This window comes from Nycticebus coucang, chromosome 4, assembly GCF_027406575.1.
Source record: "Nycticebus coucang isolate mNycCou1 chromosome 4, mNycCou1.pri, whole genome shotgun sequence".
NCBI classification, from domain to species: Eukaryota; Metazoa; Chordata; class Mammalia; order Primates; family Lorisidae; genus Nycticebus; species Nycticebus coucang.
Window position 1 is genome coordinate 100,724,305 of NC_069783.1, and position 26,021 is coordinate 100,750,325.

At 46.3% G+C, this 26,021-nt stretch overlaps 1 protein-coding gene across 2 annotated transcripts in view; it reads right to left on the minus strand.

Moving 5' to 3' along the window:
* Nucleotides 1-23,455, minus strand: part of UXS1 (UDP-glucuronate decarboxylase 1) — a 91,943-nt gene extending 68,488 nt beyond the window's left edge. Inside the window, exon 1 of one of the 2 annotated variants that reach the window (XM_053588155.1) lies at nt 23,246-23,455. In XM_053588155.1, coding sequence (XP_053444130.1) covers nt 23,246-23,339 — 94 coding nt within the window. In that variant the 5' untranslated portion in view covers nt 23,340-23,455. The remainder of the gene's footprint in view (nt 1-23,245) is intronic. The other variant, XM_053588154.1, reaches the window with a different exon arrangement.
* Nucleotides 23,456-26,021: the final 2,566 nt, after the last annotated feature.

The following is a 26,021-nucleotide window of genomic DNA, read 5'->3' on the forward strand; positions in this document are numbered from 1 at the left end:
AGATGACCGCCTGGCAACACTGACCACCTCAAGTTGACTTAAGTTTCACAGACCAGATATGCACCACACGCACACATCAGCACAGTAGGCCTAGTTCCTTATGTTAACCACCTCCATATATCGACCAGTTTGTTATAGTCCTTTGGGTGGTCAACTTACAGAGGTTCTACTGTAGAATTCTTTTTTGACTTTTTCTGAACTCATTTAAAAATTATTAAAACTTGGGGCAGCGCCTGTGGCTCAGTGAGCAGGGCGCCGGCCCCATATGCCGAGGGTGGCGGGTTCAAACCCAGCCCTGGCCAAACTGCAACAAAAAAATAGCCGGGCGTTGTGGCAGGCCACCTGTAGTCCCAGCTACTCGGGAGACTGAGGCAAGAGAATCGCGTAAGCCCAAGAGTTAGAGGTTGCTGTGAGCTGTGTGACGCCACGGCACTCTACCCGAGGGCGGTACAGTGAGACTCTGTCTCTACAAAAAAAAAAAAAAAAATTATTAAAACTTTCTTTGGTCCAGTGGGCTGGATTTGGCCTGTGGGCCATACTTTGATGACCCTTGCTATATGGAATACCAGAATGGCCGGGAAGATTCTGACCCAGGGAGTTCTTGTCCTTGACAGGAAAGAGCCAGCAGCCACCTACTTATCTCTGACACATACCAGAGGGGGAAAGCCTGCAGCCCACTGAGTCCTAGAGAGTAAAGAGAAGGATGCAGGTCACCAAGCTGTGCATGTGGGCCACATGCACTCAGGAGGGCTGGACTGGAAGAAGGTATCCTTGGAGCCTGGGAAGGGGAAATGCTAGCAGAGGCCCTCTTGGGCAGGAAGAGGAGGCTGCAAGGTCCAGATGGGCCAGGCTGGTTTTCTTAGCAAGCCCCAGGAAAGTCTATTAATGAACCAAATATGGGTACCACTGTGGATCCTTTTATATTACTCCAAGAAAGCTAGGCTTTGATCAGCAGTGGGCAATGAGCCACAATTCAGAGTGTGATGATGAGCAACAAGATGCCCCAGCCTGCATGTGAGCACATCTGGAAGCAGGTGCATTTGGGGCAGGCTGGCAAGGGAGAAGGTGGGCAGAAAGTAAAGCAGGGGGTTCTGGGGTGAGGACTGTGATGTCACAAGACAAGAACACCAGAAGCAGAGGACGGCTGGGGCAGAGGTGCCAATCTGGGATCAGTGCCTCTGCATTCAAGGCATCTTATGGAGGGTCACGCGGATGTGTCTAACAGGCAGATAAAAACTGACACCTAGAACTTGGAAGGCCAGCACCAACCAGCGGTGAGACAGAGACATGCATGGCGCTCAGGTGGCAAAGGATTCTTAGAAGGAGACACTAACCACTATATGCTAGCAGGTGGTGGCCGCTTGCCTGACTGATCTCATGACAGCACCAAGGAACATGCCCAGTAAGAGCAGCAATGCCAACATCACTGCCTTTACTGAGCACCTACCCTGTGACGGCCTTGTATGCTCACTGTTTCTAACCACGCACCATGGCAACACTGCCAGCTCATAAAAAAAGATGGCCACCAGGAGGTATCCCGTGACTTGCTGGAGGCCATGCACACTCATGCCACCCAGTCCAAAGCCTGCACCATCTGTCCAGGGCTAAGCACTTCCCATATGCAGACCTTCACATCTTGATCACTTCCAAATGTGTCCTTTAAGTCTGTGGTTAGGGTAGCCTTTTAGGAATGGGGCCCTACAACAAGAAGCTTCATCTGCATTTACAACTGCTTTCCAGATTGCATCTCTGCCTGAGCTCTACCTCCCCTCCACCTTCTGTCAGATCAGGTGGCATTAGAGTCTCCCAGATACCAGAACCCCACTGTAAACTGCACCTTCAAGGATCTAACGCCTGATGATCTGCAGTGGTGCTGAGGCAGTGACGCTAGTGCTGAGGAGTGGCTATAAATACAGATTCTCATTAGTGATGAGGTCTTACGCACTGAGACTGTACATACGTAACTTGTCAGTTGCTTGCAGACTCATATCAAACGGTCCCCCCAACCCCAGTCTGTGGAGAATCTGTCTTCCATGAAACTGGTGCCTGGTGCTGAAGACTGGAGACTGTACGCCAACCTGCCCCCCTCGAGTGACAGCACCCTTACTGAGTGCCTGGTGAGGGTGAGGGAGGGAGGCAACAAACCCTGCTGGAATGTGGAAGTTGTCCCCTGCGTCAGGGCAGCAAGGAACAATTCCACTCTCCCACCACTCAGGGCAGGAATATTTTAATTTATAAGAAGTATTCAAAACCTTGTACAAACAGAAGGCACCTTGAGCACATAGTAAATATCATTAGCAGAGAACGTTCCAGATTGATGCTCTTGCACACATTCTGCCGCTGGACTGTTTACTGTTCCTCTTAAGCTCTTCTGAGCATGTGAACGGCATCAAAAAGCCTCACATGAGCACTAACTCAGTCTGCCAAGTGCTTGCTGAAAAGCCACACAGGATCATTGTGTGTGTTACATAAAGGGAGCCTCCAAGATGGCACTTTTAAAACCTGTTGAACAATTCTCTGACGCACCTCCCTTTGAGAGCCGGAGGTGTGTGTCTCTGTGTCCTCTCGTACTGCTTGGACCTCAGAGAAGAGCAGATAGGACACTATGTGACTTCTGAAGATGGTCACAGGTGGCTAGTGCTTCTGCCTCATTCACTGGAACACTTGATCTCAGAGCTCTGGGGCCCCACCGGAGAAGTCCAACCACCCCAAGGCAGGGCAGGTCACCTTCAGGTGCTCAGCAGCCAGTCCTGAGCCATTCTCAAGGGCCAGACTTGCCTGCGAGGATGCCTTCTGCAAGCAGATACTCCAGCCCCCACCGCCTGACTCATCCTACGTGAGGTCTCAGTAGTCACAGAACAGAGATGAGCCACCCACTGCAAAGTCCCAACCCGTAGAGCCCGTAAGAGTAATAAAATGGTGGCTATTTTCACCATTAAGTTTTGGTTAAGCAGTAGAACATAACCGGAACAGTCACTAACCTGTAATCTGTCAGTGCTCCAGTCTGAGCCCTCAAGTCAAGCCAGGTCTAAGGCTAAAGCCCTTCGGAGCATCCTGCAGCACGCCTGAGGTCCTGCCCATCCCCAAGCACATCTGCACAGCTCCTCAGGGCAGAGGTGCAGTGTGCTCAGAGACTGGCGCCGAGTGATGACCGAGAGCCAGGTCTCAAGTCCTGGGGAAATCGTGAGCTGCCAGCCCCCGTCTAAACAAAACATCACGTGTGCCTAGGAAAGAGCACCACCACTCTGGAAAACAGCAAGTATTTCACTTGCCTTGGATAAACTAAGGTGGCCTAACGAAAGTGTTTTCGCAAAGTAGATGAGAGTATACATTATCCTGCTAATAAGAAAAGCATTGGTTTTACAGTTTGGGAGGTTGGTGAGTGGAAAAAGCAAAAACAAAAAGAAAACCAAAAACAAAGTGTAGAAAGTTTTGTGCAAACTAACTGGAAGGTTCAAATTAGAAGGTATCATTGGTTTTAGTTCTTCACATAAGAAAGCGGATGGTTCCCACTAAAAGGCCAGGAAACATGACAAGCACATCCACTCCCTGACATGAAAAAGCCTTAGTCCCAAACCCTGCACCTTGCCTAGAAGCCTTAGCCCTCTGTCCACAGCCTGCAGGCCCATGCCAGTGCGAGGGGGTTACACAGGATGATGATAAATGCCCCATATAAAAGGGCAAATTGGGCACCTGAGCAGGCCCTATGCACTGGGATGCTCCATAGCCTCAAGCAAAGGGCACCAGCTTAACAGAACTCCCTGTTCTCAGCCCTCCAGGAAGCCAGACCTCCAGGGAGGAGAGAGCCCTCCTTAGACCCCCTGCTGAAAGACTCAGAAATGCAGCTGTGAGACCCTTGTCAACCACACATCTTCCCACAGGCTTACCTGGTAAAAGCCTAATAACATTCCCAGGGAAAATATTTTGCCCTAAGATGTTACTTAGGGTGGCTAAAAGTATAGGACACGGTGGGTTTTGCAGATGACATGTGGATCTTTAAAAAGTCTTTACACATAAAATGACAACATTAAGTAAAAAGGGCAACTTAGAGAGTAATTCATACAGCAAAGTCAATGTTTTGCTTTTAAAGACAATATACATTTTTAAAACTATACATACTTGTTTTTTCTAGAAGAAAGTCTAGGGGATAGGAGGTAAGATAACTTTCTACACGTTCATATTATTTTAATTTCTGCAACTCGCAATAAGAAAGTTTAAATACATCTTGCAAGTCTGTAAAACAGTGATTTTCAACCTGTGTGTCATAAGAGGATCTTAGGTGTGCTGCAAAAACGTTCAAAGATCCTTAATTAAATTACTTTCAAAAGAAATCCAAAGCATGCTAAGTATATTCTTTTTCTTACTCTTTTTTGATCAACATAAAGTGTGCCATGGAAGTTTACCTATAGGTTCAAGTGTGCCATGAGACAAAAAAAGGTTGAAAAAACACTTGTAGAAGATGCTGACTTAGTCTAATTCAGGTAGGATGATATCATCCTTCCAAACTAAAATGTAAAATCCCCCAAATTGTACTTAATAGTAAATTAAGTTATAAATTAAAATTCTCTAGGAAATGCAAAACCATTTACTTAACTACGTCAAGAAAATTTACTACTCTATTTTAAAAGCCTGGGTATGACATAAAAAACAACTTCTTTCTACATGGAACTTGGTCGGTGGACAGGACAAACAGCTGTTCAGATGAGAGCTGCACAAAGCATGCCCCTGAACCTGGCAGTGGCACTGCCTGGGAGCTCGCAGGAAGTGCAGATTCTTAGGTCCCACCCAAGGGTTCTGTTGTCATTTGAGTATTTGTCTCCCCAAAATTCGTATCTTGAATCCTTACCCCCAATGAGATGGTATCAGGAGGTGAGGCCTGTGGCAGGTGATTAGGTCATAAGGGTGGGGCCTCATGAACGGGATCAGTGCCCTTAAAAAGAAACCCTGGGGAGTCTCCCCATCCATTCCTCCCTGAAAGAAGGGTCCAAGGAGAAGGTGAGGACTCTTGATACACAATTGCCAGCTCTGACCTTGAACTTCAGCCTCCAGAACTGTAAACGTGTGTTTCCAAGCTCATTATACAGTATTGTTACTACAGCGTGGGCTAATAAGAAACCTGGGGTGGGGCCCACCTACCTAGGTGTCAGTGAGGCTCCAGGTGATGTTGATGCAGCCACATTTGAGAACCTGCACTGTAGGAAGGCCACCTTTGTCCTTTCACCTGCTCAGACACTCTCAGGACAGTCTGTGTTTTGGTCAGAGTCAAGACAAGTACCAGAAAGAGCCCTCTGAGTACACTCCTCCACTGCAGCACTATAGTTCTAGGGGCCTCTCCTCCCTCCTTGCACCGTCCAGGCAGCCCCTGCCAGGTCCTACAGTGCAGCCTTCCTGTGTCCCCCCCTCTGCACCTGCGCCACATTGGGCCTGGCCATGGCAGCACCAGACCAGCTCCTTGGAGGTCCTTGTTTCTGCCATCTCCAGGTGGCACTGCTCCCTCTTACCAGATGGTTTGTCCTAAAAGCTGATGTCTTTGTCACTTTCCAGCTCAAAAGTCTCCAAGCCATTTTGACTGCCCACTTCCAATTATCTAAAAGACTTGAGCCTGCACCCCTCCATGTTTATGTACTGTTATATATTATGTTCATTACAACAAAGATAAATAAAGAAAAAAATGAAAAAGGATGAGGCAAAAAGTGTGTGCATGTGTATATACAGCAGTGTCACAATCTCCTTCCCAGCACCTGTGTTGGGGCGCCATGAGGGGTACACTCCCCCACCCTAACCCACGCCTGGCTCTGGCCCTCCCTGCCAGTCTCCTATCCCGCCCAGCCCCCTCCTCTAGTATGGCGACAGGCAGGGCAATGTAGTTCTGAGTATACCCGGCCCCTACCCCTCCCAACCCACAGAAGGCCTTCCAGCTTCTTAAAGCCTTTGGCACTTCCTGACCATGTAATAATTATCACCTGATTATCATGGCTCTCATCTCTGATGGACAGCAGGGCAGTGCTGACAGACCTTGAGTGGCACCAGGTGTCTGTGGGCTGGCCTGGGCACATCTTGAGAGCAGAGCCTCGGGTTCCCTTCGCACTGTGCAGCACAGGCCCACACAGTCACCAGCACCTGGCTTGCTCCTCCACCTTGAGCATGCACCCCCGCATATATTTATGTACTCTGTTATAAACATATAACAGGGTGCCCAGTGCCACTCCCCGGCTTCCCCTGGCACTGTACCAGCAGAGCACCCTTTCCAACCACAGGTTGATCCTGGGCACTCTCACCCATGCACATGAGCAGGACACCCAAGGGACCCTGGTAATGAGGCCTTGCTGCCACCCTTCTACCCCATCTCCCACTACTCACTCCCCAGCCCGACTCCCCGTTGCAATGCTGAACTCCTGCAATTACTGACATCAAACCCCCACCCTGCCCTGGGCCTCTCCTCAGGGCTCTACTCTGCACCTCTCCTGGCCTGCATGGCCTCAGCCCCTCTCAGACGTTCTCCCAGATCCTACCCTGTTACCACTGTGGAGCTTTCTGTCTGCTCCTGTCCCTGCCTTCACAACCAGGACAGAACCCCTATCCCATTCATCCAGTACAGTACTCTCAAAGTTACTCTGCAAGTTCAGAGTTACCGAGCAATGAATACTACAATAAGAACTTCAACAGGACTAACCATCAAACCCCAAGACAGGCTTCAGGGTAAAGCTTTAAAGTCCTAAATACAGTGCTCTATCCTTAAGGGGTTTTACTCAGGAAGGCTGTAAGAACAACAGTGTAGAGACACCAAACTTCCCACTTAGAAGCCCCCACTCTTGTGAAACCTTTTCATTTAAATAAAAATACACTAATGATACAAATCTACCAGAGCACCTGGGCGCAGCAGCTCATGCCTGTAGTCCTAGCACTCTGGGAGGCTGAGGTGGGTGGATTGCCTAGCTCAGGAGTTAGAGAACAGCCTGAGCAAAAGTAAGATCATTTTTTCCTACAAAAAATAGGAAAACTAGCTGAGCATGTGCCAGGTGCCTGTAGTCCCAGCTACTCATGAGGCTGAGGCAAGAGGATCACTGAAGCCAGGCATCCTCAAACTTTTTAAACAGGGGGCCAATTCACTGTCCCTCAGACCGTTGGAGGGCCGGACTATAGTTTAAAAAAAACAAAACTATGAACAAATTCTTATGCACACTGCACATATCTTATTTTGAAGTAAAAAACAAACAAAATGGGAACAAATACAATTCATACCGCTTCATGTGGCCCATAGGCCGCAGTTTGAGGACACCTGACTTAAGCCTAAGAGTTTGAGGCTGCTGTGAACTATGATGCCACAGCACTCTACCCAGGGCTACAAAATGAGACGGTCTCAAAAAAAAAAAAAACAAAACATATATATATGTGTGTGTGTGTGTGTATGCATGTATGTATATATATGAAAAATAATATGTATATATGAAAAATAAATCTACCAGAGCTCCGTGCTACTATGTTGATGAGGTGGATATCTGCATTGAAAGGTTTCCTTCACATATAAAGTAAAAACGGAAACCACAGAAAAATCAATGGTGTGAAACCATTTACATTTTGAAAGCACCTAAAGATTTTCTACACACACACAACACGACAAAAGGGTGATTCACCCATGTAGTACTAAACTGTCAATGGGTGATCAATGGGAAGGCAAACAGGGTCAGATGGAAGGGAGCCAGGCTTTCCACAAGCTACCATATTGGTTGTAAAAACTAAGAATTAAAATTAAGCCCCCAAGATATACACAATTTCAATAACCCTCAGCACCTGACTGTCCAAATTATAAACTACCCTTGACTGTCAAGTGCCTTGGGCCCCAGATATCAGGTTCTCCAACTTAACACTTGGCAGCAATAGTCCTACAGAGAGAAAGCTGCCTGGATAATGTACATTATTAATAAGAATAAGTGTAAGACCAATTTTTAGAGCTGAAATTGAGGCACACTGCCTGCAAATCTTCACCAGAGAAAATCATGTGCTGTCATTAGAACCAGGATGCCAACAAATTTGTAAACACAGTCCACTCATACATATCACTCCAGGTTCTAGTTCACCCTGTTACCACTTAACAAGTGAACTTCAAAATATCTCTTAACCTAGGCGGTGCCTGTGGCTCAAAGGAGTAGGGCGCCGGCTGGATATGCTGGAGGTGGTGGGTTCAAACCCAGTCCTGGCCAGAAATTGCAAAAAAAAAAAAAAAAAAAAATCTCTTAACCTGAAATAGAGAGTACAGCCTCAAATTAGAGAGCAGGAAGAAAGAAAAATGCCAGACCACTTCTGCTCTCCAGACTGCAAAAACTGACTTTGAACTTACAGATCACACTACCAAGATCAAGTGACAAGAAGTACACTCTCCTTCCCTGTCCTTCCTGTGGTGCCTGGCCTGGTATGATAGAAGATGCTGCCACATTATTTCCTTTGCTTTTTATCTGCTGAAAACTGAGGTAGGTTCAACCTAAAGAAATGTGGCAACATTTTCTCTCAAACTATAGCAAACAGAATAGACTTGCCCTGAGCCTACCAAATGAATGCATCTCCTGAGTGTTTCGGTGCAAAGATGAGGTTCATTGAAGAAAAAGAGAGCAAGAAAAGGGGAAAATCTGTCTCAGCCCAGCACTGGACAAGGAGAACTGTGGGAAGAGCAAAGCATTTCCTGTGGGCCCCTCACTGGTGAGGTTCAAGTCACACCAGGGACCTCATTTTTTATGGGTCCACACCCTGTGCTCTTCCTCTTGGCCCACTCAGTTCCTCGGTCGGAGCAAGGCACGCACAGTACTAACAGGTGATGGCACCTGTGCTGAAAACCCAGACAGGCACCAGCTCTGTTGCACACCACTATTAAGTTTGAGCATAACCGCTGCTGAATCTACTTTTATAACGTAAAAGGCAAAAGGAAAGCTGGGCAAAAAAAAATAAATAAAGCAGTACTAGTTAGGAAGAAAAAATAAATTCAGACTTCTCACCACAGCTTCTAAAGGAAGGAACCATCATCCAACCAAAAGCAGAATGCTAAGATACAATATAACATGCAAAGTTGTATTAATTTCTTTTAGAAAGTATATCATTATCATGAAGAACATGGTGAAAAAATGTACACATCTTATGCATTAGTGCAAAAGACAAAGGGAAAATTTTTTTAAAAGCTGGATTATGGCTTTAAGGCTAATTTTACTGCTTGCTGCTGAAAAGTTTTGTTACTAATGTATTTGATACTAGACCTTTATGTAGAACGCTACAGAGAAAATCCATGGAAACAAACCTCACAAGAGCTTACAAATGGCCAAACTTTCCTGAAGGCAAAAAGGAACATCTGCCTACATAGATACTTGTGGACAAGAATGCATTTTAATATGCGTAAGTTATGAAGATTGTGATTTTTACCTTCGTTGTAATTCACTCTCCACAATGAGCACCTTATATTTTACCATTATTTTGTTATTTTTAAATGGGAGTTTAAAAAAATCTTACCGACAGTTGACAGTTTTAAGCCAGTCTTTTCATCTTGGGTTCGAAGGCAGACAGAAAGCAGGCAGGGAAACCCTCCTCCAAGCCACAATGCCCACAGTGTGACCCCATTTGCGGCACCCCAACTAAAAGAGCACTGGTGCTCTAGGTTCATCCTCTCCAGTGACGTGGCCATCACGTAGACGGGCCCTGAGTCACAGCTGTTCCTGGAGGTCAGCCTGACAAAGCCAGCCTTCAGATTCTGCTCATGGCAGAATCCATGAGCGTGTGTGGCACAGGTAAACTGCAGGCGAGGGAGGCTTGTGGGTGTGGAGGATGGAAGGTGAAAGTGAACGGCACAGCAAGGCCAGGCATGTGCTGGGGGTGGGGGTGAGGGCACGGGTGCCTCGGTGGCCTCTGGGAGGGCCGGGCAGGGGCAACTCCTGGCAGGGAAGGGTCAGGCTGGTGCCCTACGCATGCGGCAGGCAAATCTGTGTCTCCAGGCTCCACCTGGAACCACTAGAGACCTTGCAGACACAGCGCACAGCAGCTTGGCAAGAACACTACTGTCCTGATAGAGACATGGGCCTTCTAACCACCTAAGCTGGGGAAACTGAGGCTATGGGGGCTTCAATTGAGGCAAGCTGATAACGGGCCACCTGGGACCACTGCACTGCCCCCTCCCCCGTTAGCCACCTTAAAGGATATAAGAAGGGGAGAGAGGAAGGGCCGAAGAGGAAGACAGGAGGCAGATGGGCCACCCACAAGACAAGGACAATACTAGGAAATATCCCCAAATCTAATCCTCCAAATACCTCCTGGTCCTCTCCACCTGCAGGCACCCAACAAGGCTGCCTCAAGGGAACATTTCCTTCTGGACACATTTCAGGAAAAGCCTACAGTCCCACCTCCCACCCGTTAGGATGGCTACCACAATAACCAAATTTTAAAACACAGTTTGTGTTGGCAACAAGGTGGGGAAACTGACACACTGTGTACTACTGGTGGGAATGCAAAATCACGCAGCCACTGTGGATGGAAACAGTGTGCTTGTTCCTCACAGCGTTAAGTACACTGTGGTCCAGCAACTCCACTTCTCGGTATATTCTCAAAATAACAGAAAGTAGGGACTTGAAGAGATGCCTGTACTTGGACACTCAGGTTCATAGCAGCACTACCACAATCACCAAAAGGTGGAAAACCCCAAGTGTCCATAGACAGCTGCATGGATAAACAAAATGTGGTCTGTCCGCACAATGGAATATTATTCAGCCTTTGAGGAAGGAAATTCTGACACATGCTGCAACACGGATCAACCCTGGGGACACGATGCTGAGTGAAATAGACCCATCACAGAAGAACAAATACTGTATGATTTCTCTATATGAGGTACCCTGAGCAGTGACATTCGCAGAGACAGAAGCAGAATGGTGGTTCCCAGGAACTTGGGACAGTGGGATGCTATTTAGCAAGTGCAGAGTATCAGCTGGGGAAAAGCAAAGAGTTCTGGAAGCTGATTATAAAATAACATAAAACAACTGTACCCTTAAAAATGATTAAGATGATAAACTTTACGTTATGTCATAACATTAAGAAATAGGGTAGGAGGAGCTTGAGGTCTCTTCTGGTCCCTCTATGCCACCCAAGAATCACTGTGGACAGACTGAAACTTGGGGGCAGGGTGTTTGCCTGCTCTGTGCCTCAGTTTCCCTATCTTTAAAGAGCAGAGAGCACCTCCCCCCTCACTCTTCACTCCAGAACAGTAGAGTGGTTATTACAGGTTTCTCCTCCTGCCCAAAGTGAGGGCTGCATTTCAGCACCTGCATTGCTGGGGGAGGGGGAGTTACTGTATTAAGAATCTGGGATAGAAATTTTGTCTTTTAAGTAATTGCACTGGTGTGTAGGTAAGGAACAGGGAATTAGAAATAAATTCTACAGAGCAGCAAAAGGAATTAAGGGGAAGAAAAGAAGATCCTGTTTGGCTGCATAAGTTTTGCCAAGAACCACCCAAGTTTATGAGGCCCCATTATTCAGTGCTAACGACCATTTCTACAAGAGCTGTCACTGGCCCCTTGAAGGGCAGCACATTAATTTAGTTCTTTCCCTGATCACAACTGAGCCACCTACACCTTCAACTTTCTGTTGTTGATATAACCCAACTGCCTGCTCAAATGTGGAAAAAAAAAAAAAAAGAAAGAAAGAAAGAAAGGAAACCAGGTCACCTACAGTATATACACCAACTAAATTCTAACTTTGAACCAGCATGTTTTCTTTTTGAATTCTAAAAATACTATAAAAACATTCAAAGATATTAACAAAAACATTCCAAGATCTCACCCTCCTAACAAAATTGTTTTCATTTTCCAGCACGTTTAGACTCCTTCTGAAAAACCGACGACTCTGACGAAGTTCAAATGTTTTCTACTGCTACTTTATTATTTATTAAAGAGCAACCCTTGGCATTAGGCATAAAAGCCTAACTGAAAAGTAGAAAGAAACTGATGGATTACCTTCAGATTCACTCTTTGCCCTTCTAAATGAAAGAGCAGTGAGGACTCCCTCACCCCCTTCAGAGAAGCTCCTACGTGCCTGTGGCCACTGCCTTCCCTGTCTGGGGAACCCACCATGTCACAGGCTACTTTAGAGCAACCACACCTGGAAATTTCTCCTTTCCCCCTGTGGTGCACCAACGGAAGCTCTCATCTCTTTAAAGAAATCATCTGTAAGGTGTAGGAGAACATAGTATTTCCATCTTACAAGTGGAGGAAAAAATTAATCAGAAGGTTAGATGTCTTTGTACCAAGTTACAGGATGGGTTGGATCAGAGTAAATGAGACCACTCCTTTCCCAAAAGGGCCAACCCTGAAGTAGGCATTAATGTGGGCTCAGTACACATAGAGAATCTATTCCTGATAGGATGAGGCTAGTCGCCTCTCCAACTAAATACCACACATGCGCTTGAATTCTTGGCTATCTTAGTTATCAGATGCTGTAGTGAAATACCACAGAATGGGTGGCTAATGAACAGAAATTTACTTCTCACAGTTCTGGAGGCCGGGAAGTCCAAGATCAACCAAGTCGCTGGGAAATTCAGCATCTGGTGAGGACTCAGTTCTTTATTCATAGGTGGCACCTTCTCCCCGCAGGCTCGAATACAAAACAGGCCACAGAGTTCCCTTGGGAAATACTGGTTAGAGAATCCCGTTAATAAGGACTTTTCCTACCCACCCACACCCAGCCTAATCACCTCCCAAAGGCCCCACCTCGTGATGCCATCGCCTTGGGGATTTGGTTTCAACATGTCAACCTTAGGGAACATAAACACGCAGACACAGCACCACTAGTCACCAAGACTAAAATCCACCAATAGCTGTGGTGGCAGGTACACAGGAGAGATGCACACGGCAGAGCACGCTGTTCTGGCTACGGCGGATGCTGTACACTCAAAAATGCAAAATTTATCCTACTGTGCCCTGCCCTAATGTTCATACACCTTAAACCTGTTCATCAAAGTCTCTCCTTTCCCACGCTACATGAATTCTCACTGAATCAAGTCTATGTCAGGTCAGACGTCCATGTTCTGCCTTTATGGGTCCCAAAGACTCCTAGTCCAAGTAGCCTGCCACCTCCTGCCTCTGCTCACGCCATCACCTTCACCTTCAACCCACTACCCAAATCCTGCCCAGCCACTAAATGCCAACACAACACTGTAGGCCTTGAAGGCATCCTGTTCCTTCAAAGTCCCAGATCTCATCTCTGTGATGGTACCACACTACCTTGTCCAGTTTTTAACAGCTATTTGGGGAAACAGGAAAACTGTTGAAATAAACACTCCCAGGTCCTAAGCCCCATGTTTACCGGGCTTTCCCAAACCAACAACCAATTCTCCAACTCCACACACCAACTGGACACCCAACAATTTGAATCAATTACAGCAGTAATGACCTGGGGCTGCTGCTCCTGACTGACAGCTATAAATCTGGGGATCCCATGACCTCCTCCTCAGGCTGAACAGTTTACTAGGCTAGATCACAGAACTCAAGAGATTAGTTTACTAACAATTACCAGTTTATTATAAAGGACATAGCTTAGAAATAGCCAAATGGAACAGATGCATAGGACAAGGTCTAGGAAGAGCTGGGGAGCTGCCGTGTCCCCCGCTCTAGGTACAACCCCTCCCAGCACACCACCCCTGTATGCTTACCAGCCCAGAGCTCTCCATACCCCACTGTTCAAGAGCTTTTACAGAGCTCAACCTCCAGCACCCCTTCCTGGAGGTCAGTAGGTGGGCTGAGTTCCAACCCTGTAACCCCTAGTTCTTTCTGGTGCTCAGTCCTATCCTGAGGCTAGGAAGGGATTCCAGACTAGGTCACCCCATTAGCATAAACTCAGGTACATTGGGGGGGGGGGGTGTGTCCCATGAATAACAAAAGACATTCCCGTCACTCAGAAAATTCTACCCATTTCAGGAACTCTATGCCAGGAACAAAGACCAAGTACATGTTGGTTTTATACCATTACCAGGCTTGAAAAAATAGTGCAGCTGACATTGCAAAGGACAGCTAACATCCCAATGCACCAGGAGATCTTTATAATGAGGGGATGGGCAAACATATAAACAGTTCACAGGGCCTTAGACATTCTAAAAGATGATTAACTTCACTCTTAAATAACAAGGAGGTATGGGTGAAAATGAAAACATCAATACACTACAGAAGAGGAAAGAGCGACTCTCATATATTGCTGCTCTGCAGAAGTCTATTCACTGCACTGTTTGTAACGGTAAAATATCTGAAATATCTTAAATATCGTTCCTTAGGAGAAGACTGATCAAGAAAACTGTAGCACAAGCTCACAGGAGTACTACGCAGCCATTCAAAAGGAAGGTGCCCCATAAATTGACACACATTTCTTCCCAAGAAAGCAGGGGGAAAAAACATGCAAAACAATCTATGCAGTATTCTATCTCTGCAGTAAAAATAAATAGTGTGTGCATATATATACACACAGATGCATGCAAAATGAAACACGATGGATATAACCAGCTTATAAAGGAGGGGAGCGAGTGGAGAGGCTACAGACTGCAGTGAGACATCTCAGCATAATTTTTGATACGTTTGGTACGTTTTGACTTTTTGAAAATGGTTTACATAATTTAAACCAGGGTGTCCAATCTTCTTTTCTCTCTCTCTCTCTCTCTCTCTCTTTTTGCAGTTTTTGGCTGGGGCTGGGTTTGAACCCACCACCTCCGGCATATGGGGCCAGCGCCCTACTCCTTTGAGCGCCGCCCTTTTTTTCTCTTTTTTTCCATTGGAAGAATAAGAGTTGTCTAGGGCCACACATTAAATAGACACACACTTATGAAACTGGTTAGCAAGAAAAGAGGTCCACACCTACTTTTCATGATACACATATCTGACAGCACAGATACGCAAAAGAAGTTCTCACAAAATCAGTATGCAGCCAGTGGGGCACAGGTTGGACACCTCTGCTTTAAATAATCAGAAAAGAGAAAAGAAAACTCTAAAATTGAACACAAACCAAAAACGAAAAATGAACTTGTGTAAGCCACAGAAAAAAAATTATTCAAGTAACCTTTGAACATAATACACTTAATCGCACCTCCTTAGTGGGATGTAGTTCAAGGGCAAATAAACTAGAAAGAAATCTTCTAAATAGTAAGGAATAAATGAGTATATACTACTGTTGGCAACAAGATTTTCATTATGGAGAAAAGGCAATGGGAGAAGGTAAGGAAGATACACGTTATGGTTTAATTTGAGGGTTCCACTATAAACTCATGATTGAAAAAAATGTCTAAGGTAATACATGAGGCAAGAAAAATATGTACATTTCCTGGCTCTGCCTACTGAAAGGTCTGGAAGGAATGACGATCCACGAGCTATGGGTACAGCCAGTGCTCAGACCTGGGTTTCCAAACAATGTTCTCCACTGAAAGGAACAAGGACTTCCTGAACCTGATTCCAGGTTTGGGGCGAAGAAAGAATAAGATGAGCCTAGAACATCTAGAGATCAAGGAAGTGCTCAGAGACTAAAAGAATCCATTAGTCCACACTGCTTAAAATAAGAGCATAGTAAGTTTAATGGTGACCCCCTGAAATGCCTACATGCCTACATCTCAATTCCTAGCACATGTGAATGTGACCTACTTGGAAAAAGGATCTTTGCAGATGGAATCAAAGATCTTAAAACAAAAAGATTATCCTGGATTATTCAGTTGGGCCCTAACTCCAGTAACAAATGTTCTTATAAGAAATACTCGGGAGACACTGGCAGACAGAAGATGAGGAGGCCACGTGACCACAGAGGCAAAGGGTGGCACAAGCCAAAACAACCTGGAGCCAAGGAGGAGCCTTCAGAGGGAGCTCGGCCCTGCCAACACCTCCACTTCAGACCCTGGCCTCCAGGACTGTGAGCAGAAATTTCTCTTGTTTTAAAGTCATCTAGTTTGTGGTACTTCATTATGGCAGCCACAGAAAACTAATACACAGACAGAGAAGAAAGAGGGAAGGAAAGTTCTTTACAAAAGGATGCCAGTTAATAAACATAAAAAATCACTGTGTGCCCTCCGCAACACAGAAACCAGTCCTGACAAGGACCCTCAATGGACACCGATTATGCACTGCAAAAAGGACTTTTAAAATGAAGCTATGCAGAGGCCACCCCTTCCAGGCCATTGCACACAGCGTCACTCACAGTGGGACCACCAGACATTATCCCGTGCTGTGATGACAATTAACAAGCAGAATTATAAAAAATACTTAACTGAATTTAATCACAAGGAGACAATCAGATAAAATCCAGAATGTGAGACACGAGAGCAATTGGTCTTTAAAAAACAAACAAACAAAAAATGGTAAATGCTATAAGAAACAAATGAACAAACAAACAAAAAAAACACACGGCTTAAACATTTGAGACATAATCACCAAATGCAAATTGTACATCTTGACGAGAGATCCTAGATTTTAAACAAAAACAGGAAAAAAAACAGAAAGGCTATAAAAGCCTATAAAAGGTACAATTGGGGAAAATTTAAATATGGACTTATTCAGATGATATTTATGTTAATTTTTAGGGTATGATAATAGTAATAAAATTATATGGAAAAATGCCTTTATCCTTGTAGATGTATATGATGTCTGCAGCTTTCAATTATTTCAACAACAACAAAATATATAATATGTACATAACGAGGCTCAGCACTCGTAGCTCAGTGGTTAGGGCACCAGCCACATACAACGAGGGTGGTGGACGGGGCCTGCTAAACTACAATGACAACTGCAACAAAAAATAGCCCGGCATTGTGGTGGGCACCTATAGTCCCAGCTACTTGGGAGGCTGAGGCAAGAGAATCATGTAAGCCCAAGAGTTTGGAGGTTGCTGTGAGCTGTGACACCACGGCACTCTACCAAGGGCCACACAGTGAGACTCTGTCTCCAAAATAGAAAGTACATAACAAGAGTGAGAGAAAGAGCAAATGTGGAAAAAATGCAAGCAACTGGTAAACCCAGGTGGTGGGTATTTGGGTATTCACTAAATTATTCTTTCAATAGAAAGGACAGAAAGTAGGTATGGAAATTCTCCAAATAAAATGTTGAAGGTTCGCTATAATTTCCAGACTGTACCTCCAACCCCTGAGGAAGGGGTAGGGGGGAAGATCCCCAGGTCCTCTTCAACAGGTTGGAGAAGAACCCTGGGAGCCTGCACTGAACAAGCCCAAGCTGCTTCTCATACTCAGGTAAGTCTGAGAACACCACTGGTCCAGGCATGTTTGTTTGTAAGTATCCTTTCCCCTTACAGTCTGCTGGCATCATAATAATGTCTAATTTGCTGCTTATCTTCCATGGCAGCAGGCCAGGTATTGTTTCCTGAGTGAATTTATGAGGGCAATCGCCAGTCACATGGAGGTGATTCTATTAAGAGCAAAACTCTTCTCTAACAAAAGTCCCAACCCCAAAGAAGTGTAAACTCTATTACCATAAATATAAAAACTAATGTCCCTAAAACATTCTTCCATATGGTGTTCAGGTTTTATGTCTTTGTTTTCAGTGGAGTAACAGTGACAGGAAAAGAAAGATACAACTAAAATGTCACTGCAAGAAAATCCATGATTACATAAATTACATAGACTAATTTCACCTGTTGCAACTCTAGTTTTTGAAAGCTGAAGGTGAAAAGAGAATGGCTCCTAAATCCCATTGAAATGTGAGAAACGTCTTTTGTTTTCCCCCTTTCTGATTTCTTTTTTGTTCTTGTTGTCTAAGGAATAAATCTAGATGGACATGGAAAAGGGTAAGGGTCAGACAGTAACACAATGCTGCTGGGAGGTGGAGGTCAGACGGACAAGGCTAAAGGAAGGGGAAGAACATTGGACCACGGCAGGCAGTGCAAACAGCCGATATGCACCTAGAAGGATTGAGAACTGGCCTGGCCAGGCCAAGTGCATCTGGGATCAGATGAAGAAGTACCTAAGACAGGAAGTCTGGCTTTCAAAGAAAGCAGGACAACTTTCAGTTCTAGTGCCCACCCTGACAGTAGACTAATGGTTCCATGTCTAGAAAGGGTGGAACAGGATTCTCCAGACAAGGGAACCCAGATCCCCAGGGTTATTGGCTTGCTCCTCAACCCTAAACCCTGTCCCCACCCAACTCCAAGATGCAGATGCCATGCCTCCCCATCCCGCAGGGGCCTGGGAGAGTCTTGTCACAACAGCCTAGGAAGACAAACCTATGGTACTAAACTCAGGAGGCCCTGCCAAGAAATGGAGCAGCTCACAGCAAAGGGGCGCTGTCCCTCAGCTCCCCGACTCACACATATTGTCAGACAATCTGAGCAGAACCTCGAACAGGACACAGGAAAGCAACCTGGACAGAGGAGACGCTTCAGCAAGGCAAAAACACAGCAAAGAAACTAAATTATCGATAAGAGAACACAACCAAGAAATTAAGAGCATGTTTTAGTTTTTAAGAAACTGAGAAAACGGTGAAGAACTCTTACACATGAAAAAGGACAACAAAGATAATATTAAAACACACACACACACACACACAAAGAGACTAAATACAAAGATGGAGAAGCTTCCAGAAAGTAGAGCAAAACTTTAAAGTGGCAGAAAATAGGAAATCAAAGGACTGGTCCAGACAATTCCATTTCAGAATAATAGTAGAAAACAGAAAATGGCAGGGTAGGGGCAGGATTACCAAAGAATAATTCAAGAAAATTCCCCAAACTAAAGAGTGAGTGTTCTTGGGTTACTAGAGCACAAAAATACCCAACCTGCTGGATAAAACACAGCAAGGCCTAGCACTGCGGACAGCTGAATACCAGGGATATACTGAATACCATGGATGAACTGGTCAGGGCAGGTTTTGTTAAGCAACAAGCAACCCCAAACCCTCAGAGACTTAAAACAACACAGGGTTATTCTTTTACATTTATTTCAAATGAATTGGATGGACAGGTGGGGTCTCTGCACCAAGAATACCATCACTTTGAACACTGCTAGTTACCAAAGGAGAGGGGAAAGAAAATCCCAGCAGCAACTGACACTTGCAGCTCAATGCAAGGCCCAGATGTGCAATGCAGGGCCCAGATGTGAACCGTGGCACTTCTGCTCAGCTGCCAGGCAGGCTGTGAGCACAGCCACTACTGAGGCCACCCAGCATGAGAGGCGAGGAAGGACAGTCCTGCAGAGCCAGGGGCAGAGAGCCGGGACTGTATAAACACTGACTACCAAAAGAAGACCCTACCATCTTCCAGAAGAAGGACTGGCTTGAAACTCCTCAATAATACTGGAAGGTGGAAAGGCATGGATCAATGCCTTAAGTACTCTGAAGGAATATTTTTTTCTAGAATTCTACATTACTAATACAACAGGTATAAGGCAGAAAAAGATACTTCAAAATTCACCTACTGCCACACGACCAAACCAGGGTGTAAAACAAGAAAAGAGGAAGTGAGGAAATGGGAGCCCTGCAGAGAGCAGCTCTAGGCCAACAGGGAGGGGACTGAAGCACATGGGCCAGGCTCGGTAGAAGGCTCCAGAGGCTCTTCTTCAAGATGCCTTGCTGACAGGGCGGCATCCTGCTAATGGACATGGTGGAGGAAGGCAGATACAGCTGGCAAAGTGTCTGGAGTTGGGTCCATCACTGCACAAAGTAAAGCAAATTTAACAAGCCAGCCTATCATTACCTCCAGAGAAAACAAAAAGAAACATATGACATGACTCACTTTGAACATAATTTACATAGTCATACTTGTAAACACTCAACGTTGATCTCTCCAAGATAATACCACCTCTACATAGGAGTTGACAAGCATGTGTGGGGTGAAAAGAAAAGACAATAAACAACCCACCAAAGAACAAAGTCACTAGGTAATACCTACAACACAAAAATCAGGAGGCGGGTGACTCAGCGGCACAAAGATAAATAGGAAAACAATCAGATAAAAGTGAAGTACTTGCTTCTGGGTAGAGGAAATGATGGCACAGGACACATATTTAACCTACCAAACCCTGCAGCAACTATTTGACTTTTTAAACTGTATGTGTGTTAAAAAACAAAAACACTAAGGGTAACACAAGCTGAGTCTCTGCCTGGGAACCACCTAGGGGGCTGGCATGATTTTCGATGCACTACAGCAGGTAGTTACTGAGCTCTCCCAGTGAGCACTGCTTTAAGCACAAGGGCTAAAACATCTAAAACATAATCCCTGCCCTCAGGAGTCAGAATTTCATTGAGGGGAAAAAAACATACACACAGAAAAGAACTCAAGTACAATGCAAGTTGGCATCTGGTCGGTCATCCTTTAAGACATGGTGCAGAAGAGTTATGTGGTGGCAAGAAGAAAGTCTAGGCCTGAGAAAGCAACATAGACTTTGGGAAAGATGTAAGGAGCAGAATGAGAAAGACTAACAAACCTGAGGAACAGGGCAGCATTACTACATCACATTGAGCTGGCTAACGGTGTGTGTGTGTAATTTGGGAGTATGGATGGTTTTTTCAGAGGTGAGAATTTACTGGTAACAGATACGGGGAGATTACTATTTAGGAAAAGCAGAGAAAGAAATCACAGGTGTCACTGTTGAGGGAGTCCACTTTCAGCATCCTCATATATCAATCAGAAACCCTGTGACATTTTTCCCTGCCAAGTGGCTCAGACGTGGCATACCCACTCATCATTAACACTGCCTCACCCTAGTATTAAACCATAGCTAAAATCACCCATTTTGTGGGCTGCCAGCTCTGGCGCTTGTCTGCCCAGGCAGCCTCATCACTGTACTATTTCACACTCCCAACATTACCCTTCTTTGCATCCCTAGAAGAGTCCCTTATCTTGGCTGCTATAGGACCTTTACACATGCGGTTACTTCTGACAGATGTCCCCTCCTATGTTTCCCCTGTTAATCCCCACAAATCCTTCCATTGCCAGCTCTTTGCCTTCTTGCTCCTACTCAGGATCAGGAGTCCTTGTCACAAGCTCTCACGTACACCTTTCCTTCCCACCAGTTTGTAATGTACCCTTCATTGGGATGATTTTCTAGTTCATGCCCACCTCACCTTCTTGGCCAGTTGCTCACAAAGTGGGGTCCCGGACCACACCAACAGCATCCCAGGAGAACCTACTAGAAATGCAGATTCTCAGGCCACATCTTAGACCAACTGAATCGGGACACTTCAGGTGGGAGGCAGTAATCTGTGTCTTACAAAAGGAAGCTTCAGGTTATTCTGATGCATGCTCAAGTCTGAAAGCCACTTTGCTAGATTATTATACCATCCACGCTGTGATGGTACAGACTAGGTGTCACCTGTACCATGTTGTGATGGCACACCCCATAATGTCACCTACAGCAAGTTCAGCAACAAACACTAAGGAATCGGTAAGATTCCTGGTCAAGTGAATGGTGAAAAACTTTCTATGACTCCATAAATCCCCTCCCTTATGAATGCTACACCTTCATGTCTAACTTTAGAAGGTCCCTGATCATCAACACTAAATGTGTTGTCTGTCTAGCCCCAGCTCCCAGGCCTCTCTGGGCTCAAACTTTTGCATTTGAGTGATTAATAATCCATAAATTTCCTAATCTTTCTGGGTTTTAATTTCCTCATCTCTAAAATGGGAATAACTACAGCACCTATTTCCTAGGGTTGTTGAGATAATGAAACAATAGCACTAAGAATTATGACCACACATACTTAAGCACTCAACAAATTTAGGTATAATAACACTACTGTCATAATAATAAAGACCACTTAAAACTTAAAGCAGTCTTTCCTCTAGGGCAGTGGTTCTCAACCTTCCTAATGCAGCGACCCTTTCATACAGTTCCTCATGTTGTGGTGACCCTCAACCATAAAATTATTTTCATTGCTACTTCATAACTGTAATTTTGCTACTGTTATGAATCGTAATGTAAATATCTGATATGCAAGATGGTCTTAGGCAACCCCTGTGAAAGGGTTGTTCCATCCCCAAAGGCGTCGTGACTCACAGGTTGAGAACCGCTGCTCTAGGGTATCAGCTTTCTTACCCAAGATTGATCACACACACACTTCAGACAGGCTCTTCTTCCCTGTGAAACTACTCACATCTCACATCCACCTGGGGCCTGAAATCTTCCCTAGCAAACTGGAGACCTACTGCAATTGTGCCACTCCACCTCCCAAACAGGCTGTAGCAATCAGGCTGTGCTGTACTCACACTGGTCTTCCTAGAACTCGAAAGCAGTCGCTGCAGTTAAATGAAGTCCCCACTTACCTGGGGGATCAGATCATGGTAACTCAACCGTTTAGCAGGTGGTTTTATTTCAGAATGCGTTCTGTCTGTGTGGTTAGGATTCAAACCGGGCTCACACAGGGAGCAATTTCTAGTCCAATTTTGGTACTTAGTACAGCATTAATAGTGTCAATTAAAATTTATTCCCATGGAGTATATCTTTAAACGGACGGCTTCTTGCCTTCCCTAAGCAGGGGGTCCATCACCTGCCTGCAAAGTGCCCCTCGTGCCCTGTGTCCAGGCAGAAGACTGTGAGTGATGACAGAACTGAGAACTGCACACTCCAAAGCTGCGGGCATGCCCCGCCGGGTCCACCGTGCGGTGCCTCCCTGCTGAAACCCGCCGCTCCGCCCCGGGGGGACATCTGGCATGGGATGCCCGTGTGCCTGGACAGCCGGGAGAGGCAGCGAGCCCGCTGGGGCCGGCAACACTTAGCTCCCCTAGAGTTAAATGCTGAGTAATTTTCCTGAGGAGCAAGCAGTGGGAGCCGGGGCTCTGCCAACGGCAACAGTATTTTTATCCTACTTAACCCACACGGCGGCGCAGCCGTGGGTGTCCCCAAGGGTGTCCCCGCGCGGCACTCTCAGGAATCGCCGGCCGGGACCCTCACTGGCTCCCAGGAATACGTGGACAGCAGCGCTACCGCCGAATCCCACGCGACCCGGCGGGGGACCGCGGGGTCAGCCGAGGACGGCTGTGCTTGGCCGCGCGGGCCCCGGCGGTCACGGCGCTCTGGGTTAGGGCCCCTCCGCCTGGCCGCCTGCTCTCAGAGCCGGGCCTAAACGGTCCACGGTCTGTGCCCAAGTTGGCCAACTGCTTTGGAAAAGGGTGCGAGCAAGAAGCACAGGTCCCGCCCTGGACTAGGAGGGACACCGGGCTGCAGGGCCGCCCCGGGGTTCCAACAGCCCGCCGCCCGGCCCGACGCGGCGCGGAGGAATGAATGGGTCTCCCCAGCCGGCCGCGGGCGTGCACTCACAGGCGACGTAGGCGAGCAGGGCGATGCCCAGCAGCAGCTTCATTCTCCTGCGGTTGACGGCAGACACGAGGCGCAGTAGCGCCTTGCTGACCATCCCCGGGAGCCGCGCCGGTCCAGAGCCCTGCCGCGCGGGGGCCCGCCTGCTGCACAATGCGCTGCGGCGGCAGCCGGGACAGACCCGCCCCTAGCCGCCCGCGCGACCCCGCCCCCGCGCGCCGGGCTTCCTGCTGGCGGGAGCATTGCGCACGCGCGACTCCGCCCACCTCCCCCCACCTCCGGCCCCGGCTCCGCCCAAACCCCGCCCCTCCGCAGGCGCAGTCTCAGCTGCTCGCACCTCGGTTTTCGAAGAATGTGGCCGTAAGGGCCCGCGGGATGGGCGCGGAACATGCGCGTCCTGGAGTGTTTTTCCAAGCGTGGTGGCGCTTTCCGCAAAGCTGAGTCGCTGCCGGGCTCCGAGGGCAGTTGCTGGATCTGCGCTCCCGACCCCGGCCTGGCGGGGGCTTGCAGTGGGCACTCGGGGGCAACAATGGCACAAAACCCTCACTTGCGTTGAATTTGGCAGTGTCTTTGAAGTTCTTTGAATACCACCCTCAGAAAGCTGACTGGCTTAGGGCTGCTTTTTGGCTTTAGTTAGAATAGCGGCAGCGAAAATGATACATCTGAACACACGAAAGCAAAAACCGGCTGCCTTTTTCTCTTTGCTGTAATCAACTACCCTGTTTCCCCGAAAATAAGACATCCGCCGAAAATAAGACCTACTTACAGGAAAGATAAGACGTCCCTTGAAAATAAGACCTAGCGCATCTTTGGGAGCACACCTTAAAATAAGACACTGTCTTATTTTCAGGGAAACCGGATAGGATGTCTTTCTTTTAAAAAATAAAGGATCTTTTATTATTATAAGAAAGTAATGCTAATGACACAAATTTAGGATTAACTAGGAAAAGGAAAGTAGAAGATTAAACCACACCATCTTCGCATCGTGCGTTTTGCTCCAATCTTTTTTATTGAGTGAATCTGTCAACATAGTTGCAGGAGTGAATTGTGGCGCTCTACTAACTGAAGAAATAACCCTGAGTTTATTTCTTCGATGAACATTTGCTGAATACCTACTAAAAGCAAGGAGGTGTTTCTAAAGACCCACAGATATCAGAAGCTCATCACTGGATCCACACAGAGCTAGTTCAGACAAGAGAAAAGACAGGTGCACACAGACCTGAGTGATGCCAAGTTAAGGGAGACACGGTAAAGTGTTTGAGAACTGCAGGATACAGGTGCTGATCTTCAGCCAGAAGGAAAAATTGGAGCTGGCAGCAGCGTTATTTTTTTATTTTTTGTAGAGACAGAGTTTCACTTTATGGCCCTCGGTAGAGTGCCATGGCATCACACAGCTCACAGCAACCTCCAACTGCCGGGTTACCCGCCTCCCTAGGTATATGGGGCCAGCGCCTTACCAACTGAGCCACAGGCGCCATCCAGCAGCAGCGTTATTAAACTCAATGGGATACTACCCTCCTTCGGATTTACTAGAAACCTCCAAGCATATTCATTACCACAACTAGTAATAAATCAAATATGTAATATTGTTTTTTACAGGACACATCACAAATGCTGTGATTTTCTGATACTACCTTTCTCCACCTCCCCCCCCCCATAAATATAGTGAGAATAGTTGAGTAGAAGGAAACAGGCTGAGCAGTGTCACTAAGGGCAAAGCCACCATCCTTTCCAAGCTGTCCACAACTGAAGTGGCCTTCCTTCCAGAAGCCCAGCTCCCTGTCTCTGAGTATCCAAGAAGGCTGCCAGGTGACAAAACACCTGGCGTGGGAGCTGGAGGCCAGAGTTCCCAGAGGACCAGATCCCCAAAATAGACGGGTTTAGAACAAATCGATTATTGTCTGGAAGTCTTAGTTTCCTTCTCATTGACATTTGGGGTTTGGGTTATATCCATGGTTTTTGAAAAGAGAAGTAACTAGAGCTAATGAGGCTCTGAGCTCTTTCATTTGTATGTCTCCATGGGTTTTAGATTAAAAGTGAGGAGCGGAGAGGGAAGAAAAGATTTTGTTAACATTTGACCTACCAGCAAAATCAGACTGAAGCTTCTAGACAGATTTTAGGTATATTAGGTTATAGGTGGGGTTGATAAGTATCAATTTAAGGAGATCAAACATTGTGAGGTATTTTCCATTTTTGTACAAAATTCCTTAAACTCAGCTTTCCTAGTTTAGTGTCTTTTGTGGCCACCAGACGCTATTGCCAGCTTCTCTTACCCTGTTAATTATATGGAAACACTATTAGCAGCTGCAGTTAAAGTAGCTGCTGCCACCTAGAAGACAAGTGGTGTCCCAAGACCCTGGTTTCCAAATCAGCCCAGCCAGCACTGGGAGTAAGCAGTAGTCAGCCATAGTGAGTGAGCACCAAGTAGAGGTAAGGCCTGAAGCCCTCCCAGCTCTACCAGGGACCTTGGTACAGGCCTCAAACTTCCCCATGCTCACTTGTCTCTTCCCACCCCATCCCCACTTCCCCAGCAGGTTCCCTGCTCATCCCCTCCACCCGCCTCCTCATTTTTCCAATGGATATGTTAACAACAACATTTTTGAGCAATTACAAGGCAGTTTTCTTGACACCTAAGAGTAATTACAAAATGAATCATAATATGGCTTCTCTCACAGAGTTCAAAGCCTAACTAGGAAGAAAATTAACATTTATTAGGCCTCGGCAATGTGCCTAGGACTATTATGCAAAGCACCTTCACTGATGTTTAATTCTCAATAAC